Source organism: Scardinius erythrophthalmus (assembly GCF_964197995.2).
Source record: "Scardinius erythrophthalmus genome assembly, chromosome: 12".
NCBI classification, from domain to species: domain Eukaryota; kingdom Metazoa; phylum Chordata; class Actinopteri; order Cypriniformes; family Leuciscidae; genus Scardinius; species Scardinius erythrophthalmus.
This window is the reverse complement of record NC_138232.1, coordinates 18,090,990-18,099,495: the sequence shown is the minus strand read 5'-3', so window position 1 is coordinate 18,099,495 and position 8,506 is coordinate 18,090,990. Positions and strand designations below refer to the sequence as shown.

Genomic DNA, 8,506 nt, shown 5'->3' with positions numbered 1-8,506 from the left:
GGCCAGAGTTATTAAAGCCTTTGGCAAACATACAGAAAGTTTGCATGTGCAAATTCAGAAACACAGCTCTGAACAATGCATAATGTATTTGAGCCTCTAATTCTAAAGGCTTTAGTAAATCTGGCTATTGCAATAGTAATATAAGTGACTATAAAGTAAATATTATTGAGATTTTACCAACTGCATTGCAAAAACTGCTTATTTCTAGCTATTTTACGGTTAATATGCCGTATTCTTCAGATCAATATATATATATCACACAAAATTGTGTGATTACACTGATAAATAAGTCATAGAAATGAAGGGTATAGATTAAAATAGGCATGTCAAGTTCATGCATATAAATAAATCTACAGCATTCAAAAATAAGTATATTCGGCATGCGATCATACATCAGGAGTATTTCTGGAGCATGAATTCATCTAGACAATCACACCTGAGATTGTACAAAGTTCTAGAAAAGAGGAGGTTTGGCCTCAGGCGTGAGAGAATCTACAGTATCTACTGTAACATTCGGCTACAAAGCACAAGTCTGTTCTAACTGTATCGATGAGCATATACAGGACTTTTCAAATAGTTTTGGATACAGAATAATGAAATAAATACAGAGTGCAGTAAATAAATCAATAGAATAACAATAACACTTGATAATGGGAGCTTGAATGGCTTTGCATGCTTTTTCATAGATATATATTTTTTAATAAATATATTCTTACACTTTGTGTGGGGATCATTAAAATATATGATGCTACAAATAAGCTCATCTGGATCAGGGAAACTTTTAAAAAAAAAAAAAGAAACAAAACATCAAATAAAATCGACTACCAGACCTTCTACCTACCAGTTTACACCTTAAAACACAAAAGGTGGCAAAGCTTTCTGGTACTTGTAGACTTTTCGTCTGCTTCAAAGGAAAAAAAAAAGGATTTGCATAGCATTTTAAAATCATTCACCTATGTACTGACTTTTCTCGAAGCGCAAATGCAACATTAAGCACTTGCGTGTTCACACTGATGAGCAAAATGGCAAGTCATGCAAGCTGGAGATCAACCGCAATAATTAATATGAGTAACAACGTCAGTATTAGGGTATAAAACTGTGAACAATCACAAATTGTTTGGCTTAGATATTGGGCAGCTTTCTTCGAAAACACAGACACTTGATTTCCTGACAAATCCAGGCTGATAATTGTGGCAAGAGGGGCAGTGTATCAGAATTCCCTGCATCGAATTTTGTACAAAATAATGCTATGTCCAAGAACACTTCAAGATGTGGTATGTTCCACAAAAAGACCTTGATGGAACATAGACTTCTCTTCAGTTATATCAAGAGGTCAGTTTATGGCAAGGAATGGCTTTTATCTGATATCATACCGATAACATTAATTATTTATTTTACATGCACGATAAGTAAGGCTTTTTAATCTGGTCTGCAAGCTCCAGGAAATAAAGGGGATGATGCAGCAGAGATCAGGTGAGGAGTGTCCAGGGTTGAACTAAGTCCAAATCAATAATAACCCCACCATCTCAAATAAAGAGTGAATTTGAACCAATACATTAAGTCTACGGAGTACAGTACATGTCTAATCAAGTCATTGATGTGAAGTCAGTATTCTTCTTGCACATTAATAGTCTGCGTTCCTCTGATCAATTGTGGAATTATTAAGTTGTCCTTCGATTCCCACTGTTACATTGCAGGGTAAGCTGATATTTTCTCTAAGGCATACTAGTACAATCTTCTCCAGGCATTGTGCTCTTTAGGATAATCGTAAACTGATGTGCAATTTGCAAACCTATTCAAATGGTAACATCCAGCCATCAGTTGTCATGAATGTAAAGGTGCTCTGCGAGAGTTCTTTTCATAAAGTACTTTGGATATTTGCCATGTTTAAAGGGTATTCTCGCTCACATATCCAGGTTAAAAGCTCTCATGAGTAAGTCCAGGTCTCCTATGTTAGCAGCTTGAAAAAGCTCCGGCTGGTCCAGCATGGACAGTGCTATCCGCAGGGCCGCCCAGATGTTTCCAGACATGACCTGGTGCGAAAGCTGCCGACTCCTGCTCTTCCTCTGCTGACCAAGAGCTGTCAGGAAATTACTGGCTGCCTCCCTGCAAAAAATCAAATAAAAGGGTGTTTCTACAACTATGGGCAATTTAGGCTCTCTGGACATTCAGAAAATATATATAATTTTTTTACACGTTCTCACTAGTTAGTCTACTAACAATATATAACATGGAAATACGTGCATTCTGTCATTTTTAAGTTCATATGAACATTTCCACTACAATGTCTTCTCAAATTATACATTGTTTTATAGCATTCTGTGGTGGAAATGACAGTGTTGAAAATCTTTGCAATAAAATGGCCAACTCCTTAGCCTCGCTAAGGCTAATTTGATATCTTAAATTTTAGAATTCTAAATACACAAAATTAAATAATATTTTCACATAATTAAACAAAAATCATGCACAATTCAAGTATTGTTTACAAGTAATTTTTTGCCTACTTTTTTTTAATGCAGTTTCATATTTTAAAGATTAAAAATCTGAATCTGGGCCAAGGGAATAATAATAAAATCTACACATAAAGGCATCTGAAATGTAGCACAAATAAATTAGTTTCCATAACAGTTTTAATATTACCCTCATATCAAAAAACGGAAAACAAACAAACAAACCCTGGGACACAGAAGTACCAGTAGTTGAAGAAACATTCATAAATCAAGGAATAAATGTTTCCTTATTATGTTGCATTTATTCAGGCATAAACACAGGATCAAAGTATTTATACAAAAAGTTGGGGAAGATGTTTTACGTAATTTCCAGGACAAGCCCAACGCTCTGTCACAAACCTGTGAGCGCCCATATTAATGAAGCTGATGCCAAGGTTGTAACGTGAGCGGATGAATCCGGGCTGGAGCTCCAGGGCTTTGTTGTAGGCCTCCACAGCCTCGTCGCTGCGATCTCCATTAGCCAGCGTCGCCCCCAGCCGATTCCACAGCAGGTAGTCCTGTACAAACCAACAGCAAAAAAAATAAATCAAAAAAATTCCCCTCTGGCTCAGCGTCATGGATCAAAATAATCATCACTCTCAAAGATTATGCAGTTACATTCAACCATGTTTAATACCATTAAGTGATGATCTGCTTTCTTTCTTTTAGGGATAAAAACATGAATTTGACCTTTAAGTACGCTGACACGGTCTAAAACAGTGGTACAAAAAAGTCACAAGGAGCCTGGTATCAGAGTTTCACTTCCACATTGCCATTATCTTTCATGGTATTCACGCTCTGAGCCCCCCCAGCAGGCAAGCAGACATTACCAAGTCAAGCAGATGGGGAGGATTTTCGATTGAGTGTAAATGCAGTCTACACAGGGGGACAGAATTTGGCTTAGCAAGCATCAATCGTCGACAAGGTGACCCACAGGGTTCTGGAGTCAGCGCTCATGAATGGTAAAGCTCCCCCTCAAGTTTCAAATGAACTGTTTCAAAGATTTTGGAGGCCCTTCGTAAGCCCCAGTGACTTTCTTCTTACCTCCTTTGCCCTCTGCCTTTCGGGTTTCTGTATGATTTAGCACCAGTTTGTTAGTAGAGTACACTGAGCAGGGCTTTACCTCCGGCCGCACTGACAGCGCGGCGTTGAAGGCTTCCACCGCTTTGTTGAACTCGGAGCTGAGGTTATACAACACTCCCAAACCTGTCTGCAGGTCTGGGTCAATAGTGTCCGAGTTCTGCTGGGCAGCGTCCAGGTACAGATCCTTCACCTCTAGCAGCAGGGGGCTGGAGCGGCAGAAGAGAGAGAGAGAGAGACAGATGAGAGACTCAGAGGCACTGCCCTTCAGGGACGTCCCTTCCAGCAACATCATCAAAATGTGTCATTTAATAGCTAAGAAAAGGGAAAGGGGCTCTCTAGAGAGACATTTAAGATGTTGGTTCCAAGAACTTTCCATTAAGGGTTTGGAGCACTACATGTTGGGGAAAGTTGTAACCCTGTCACATAAAAATCACTTAAAAATTAGGCACAGGAAATTGACCAGTGGTGACAGTAGAGGTTTTAGGATTTGTAGGACATTGAAAATTATTGTATGTATCTGATCAGTTCTCTTCCAGCTTGTTTGATGTTTGAGAGAAAAATGTTAAATTAATGTTAAGTAAAAAGGGGAAGAGGTTGAAATAATAATAATAACAACAATAATTAAAAAGAAAAAGATATGTATATATACATAATATGCATATAATAATATAATATCTAGATATAATGCATAAAAATGGGGTTGGTATGAATGCAAATTATTAAATAATAATAATAATTATATAAGAAACAATGATATAACATTAGGATGGTTGTTTATTGTAACAACAACAACAATAGTAATAACACTAATAATCACCATATATATATATATATATATATATATATATATATATACATACATACATACATACATACATATATATATATATATATATATATATATATATATATACACCAGTCAATATTTTGAAAACATGACTATTTTTAATGTTTTAAAAAAAATCTCTTATGCTCATCGAGCCTGCATTTATTGTATCAAAATTTCAAATAAATTTTTTTTTTGAATATTAAAATATTATTCATTTCTGTGCTGCAAAGCTGAATTTAGTTCAGAAAGGCCAAGCATTATTAGTTTAAAACCACTTCTCTGTTAATATTTAGTTTCTACAGTGATGAAATTCATACATTAAGTGTAAGTTAAGTATCCAAACCAATATTGGGGCTGATGTATATTCCTGCATTCATCTGAAACCATACCAGCCATTTGAAGAGGAGTAGGAGAGTTTCCGTGAGCCAGGTGAGCCCTGCAGGTGCGTGCGGCTCTTCAGAAGATGCTTGTATTTGGGGTTGTGCCTTATCCAGCCCAGCAGCGCCTCACACGCGTCCTGCCTCATGCCCGTGTTGGTCAGGCTCACTGCCAGGGCCATGAGGGCCTGAAGGTTGTTGGGGTGGAGCTCCAGACACCTGCACACACATACAACAGGGAAGCATCTAAAGAACCGCTGCTTTTGATGGACACTAATTAGCTGTCTGCCATCATAATAAGAGCCAGCTGCTTCCTGATTAGTGCTGGTTTTAATTCATGGGTGGATGCTTGTGTCATCTCATGTGTCTGCATGGAGACTGTAAATACATTTCATAAAACTCAAATAAATCATTTGCTCAGTTTATGACGGAAGTCGCGTTCCCTGTTTTACAAGTGTAAGAAAAAACACGGTGAGGGTGACATCTGGATATTGTTCATTTCTGAACATTAGCTACACGGGTGTATCAAAGAATAAATATGGAAATGCAACGATGCCAAATAAAAGCATTTTACTAGGTTGTCTTTATGAGAGTCAGTAAAAACATTTTCTCTTGTTGTCCATTGAAACGAAAGCAGTGCACATTGCTAATGATTTACCTGCTAAATCCATCAGAAATATAAATTCTAATCTAATCTGATCTGGTCTAATCAGATTATTAGGTAATAGTATACTCAACCACCCACCCCCACTCCCTCAAGCCAAAATAAGATGTCTGCTGTGTCCCGATTCACATCCTTGCACTATGTACTAAAAATAAGTACTTCAGTGTTTCTTATGAGTACGAAGTAACTTATTGTGGAAATAGGACTCACTACAATTCCAGTCAATTCCAACAAGAGAAGCTACAGTTCCCATAGGGTCATTCCAAACAAAAGTGAGCAACTGAATCCTGTCACGAATGGCCAAGTCCGTTAACATTTACACCTGATGATCACTTTAAGGAAGTAGTTTTACCAGTTATGATAACCTGAGTGGCAAAAATATTAAGCTACCGGTGATAAGAAATGTTTCTTGAGCACCAAATCAGCATTTTAGAATGATTTATAAAGGATCATGCGACACTGAAGAATGCTGAAAATTTGCCATCACAAGAATAAATTACATTTTAAAATATATTAAAATAGAAGTTATTTAAATTTTTTATAATATTTCACAATACTATTGTTTTACTGTACCAACCAACCACAGATGACACCCCCTTTTAAAATGACGTATTAAATTATGTTTGATAATATTAGAGACATTACAAAATCACTCCATTCAAAAGTGATGTGGATACATGGTACCAAAACACAGCTTTGAGTGTCACCAATGATTAACACATAGATTGGAGGTTTCATCCCGGTCGCTCAGAGGAACATTGTATGAGATTATGACTGGCTGTTCTATCCTAAATGAATGTAATCTCCCGAAGGCCTCTGTGCTTATGAAATGCAATTTTAATTGGATCACCGGGTTAATACAGTAGCCCTTTATCTCGAGCAGAAGAGGGCACAGCAGAGAGCTTGGTCTCATTTGGTGTCACAGATAACCACATGGAGGTGTTCAATTCAAGGCTTGTTCGACATTCTTCTGGTTGAACTTCCTCTCTGCATTAAACACTCAAGCAAACATGCAGAAGGGTCTTGTTTTCATTACTTATACTGTTTCTATTCTGAATGAAGATTCACTTTTAGATTAACCTAAATCTTGACTTGACATTGATGGTGATGAGAATTTTAGGTTTATCTCAGTACATACCTCGCAATCATCTAAACCATAAACCAATTGTTTCTACTTATTTTTTCCCCCATAAACGCTAAGTCAGTGTAAGCGTGATGACTTCATGTCCCATACGGCTATATGTAAAACATAATTTGCATATAATTCATGCAGGGATACTTCCTTACCTCTGGAGGGAGACAATTGCTGCCTGCTCATTCTCATTCTCTGCTTGTGTGGTTCCCAGCACCAGCCAAGCCTGAAAAGAAAATAGGTGCTGAACAATAAGCATTGGGGTTATCACCTTGACTCCGGTGAGGAGCTTCTATTGTGCAGGACCTACAGTGCTAACCTGGGGGATATGATTCATTCTCAAAGGCCTGCGACTCACACATACAACACAATGTTAGCGAGGAACTGAATGGATTTGTATTGCCATTACTTGGAGATAATGAAACACTGGATGTACTAAATACTTCTAGGCAAATATCCTATTTATTATGTGACTGACTGAATATTTATGCTATGATTCCTAAATGAATCATTCGTAAGGCTATGCATGAGACTAATTATTAGAAGCCAAGCTTATTAACTTTGTGTTGGAGGAAACTGCATTCCTCGTGACAAGCCTTAGCCTACAGTTTGTGAATACAATGAAAAATTTATTAATGAGCGTTATAAATAGAATATCTTAACATGGTTGGCTGAGTCTGCGCACTTAACTTGCTACAGTACAACGAGTATAGAGTTCTTGATGATATTTCACAAGCAAACTCTCCCCGAAATGCTATTTGCTTTGTAATATTATCAGGTGAAATTCATCTTTATTTGGAGACACAATCATTTAGAGGTGGGGTAATTCCAGGAGAAGAGGGATAATCTTTTCTGGGATGTAACTGAACTATTACATCATTAAATTGTCTGAAAAAGGGAACTGTACTCAGTCACAGGAGTGTTAATGGTTTGCCATCAGTCACTGTCAAGTATGATGTCTAATACAGAGCTCTTATTGAAAATTAGTGAGAACATGGAACCCCCTGCATTGGGTAATCATGCCATGATCTGTAAAAATGTTCAGTGTGGGCAAGAACAAAACTACCACTTGTCACTGTATGTAGGAAAGGTATGACCGTAGTCTGATTGGCAGAACATGTGGCTTGCTGTTTTCAAGCTGTGCAGACGTTGATTTGATGAAAATACCAGGTTAACTCTTGTTTTTTATAACCACTCCCTCACCTCTGAATCCTGAGGGTCCTGCAACACAGCTGCTTCCAGAAGAAGTACGGCATTAGGCAGTTCTCCCTCTCTCGACTTGCGTAATCCTTCCTCAAATGCATTTGGCCAGTCTTTGAAAGGGTTATCTGTGTGGAAGTAGTATCCCTGAGGAAGAAATAATGGAAATAATGAAGTAGTGGACAATTTCAGCAGGTTTACATACTGGAAAATCTAAATAAATAGAAATGTATGAAGGTTTTACATACTGAATAAATGTGACCCTGGACCACAAAATCAGTCTAATGGGTAATTTTTTTTAAAATTGAGATTTATACATCATCTGAAAGCTGAATACATAATCTTTCCATTGATGTATGATTTGTTAGGATCTGACAATATTTGGCCTAGATACAACTATTTGAAAATCTGGAATCTGAGGGGGCAGAAAAATCGAAATATTGAGAAAATCGCCTTTAAAGTTGTCCATTTCTATTGGCGATTGTGCTGCATCCACTCACAAAAATATTTTTTATATATATTTAAGGTGGGAAATTTACAAAATATCTTCAAGGCTCATGATCTTTACTTAATATCCTGATGATTTTTGGCATAAAAGAAAAATCGATAGTTTTGACCCAATGTTTTGTTGGCTATTGCCACAAATATACCCGTGCGACTTAAGACTGGTTTTGTGATCCAGGGTCACAAATAAATAAATAAATAAATAAATAACTGTTTAATCATTTGCTT

At 37.2% G+C, this 8,506-nt stretch overlaps 1 protein-coding gene across 1 annotated transcript in view; it reads right to left on the bottom strand.

Annotated features, from left to right (window-relative positions):
• Nucleotides 1–355: 355 nt before the first annotated feature.
• Nucleotides 356–8,506, bottom strand: part of pex5la (peroxisomal biogenesis factor 5-like a) — a gene marked incomplete at its 5' end in the record, with an annotated part of 90,258 nt that continues 82,107 nt past the window's right edge. Inside the window, 6 exons of the mRNA XM_081381357.1 lie at nt 356–2,106; nt 2,850–3,007; nt 3,613–3,778; nt 4,791–4,997; nt 6,730–6,800; nt 7,778–7,921. Coding sequence (XP_081237483.1) covers nt 1,905–2,106; nt 2,850–3,007; nt 3,613–3,778; nt 4,791–4,997; nt 6,730–6,800; nt 7,778–7,921 — 948 coding nt within the window. The 3' untranslated portion in view covers nt 356–1,904. The remainder of the gene's footprint in view (nt 2,107–2,849; nt 3,008–3,612; nt 3,779–4,790; nt 4,998–6,729; nt 6,801–7,777; nt 7,922–8,506) is intronic.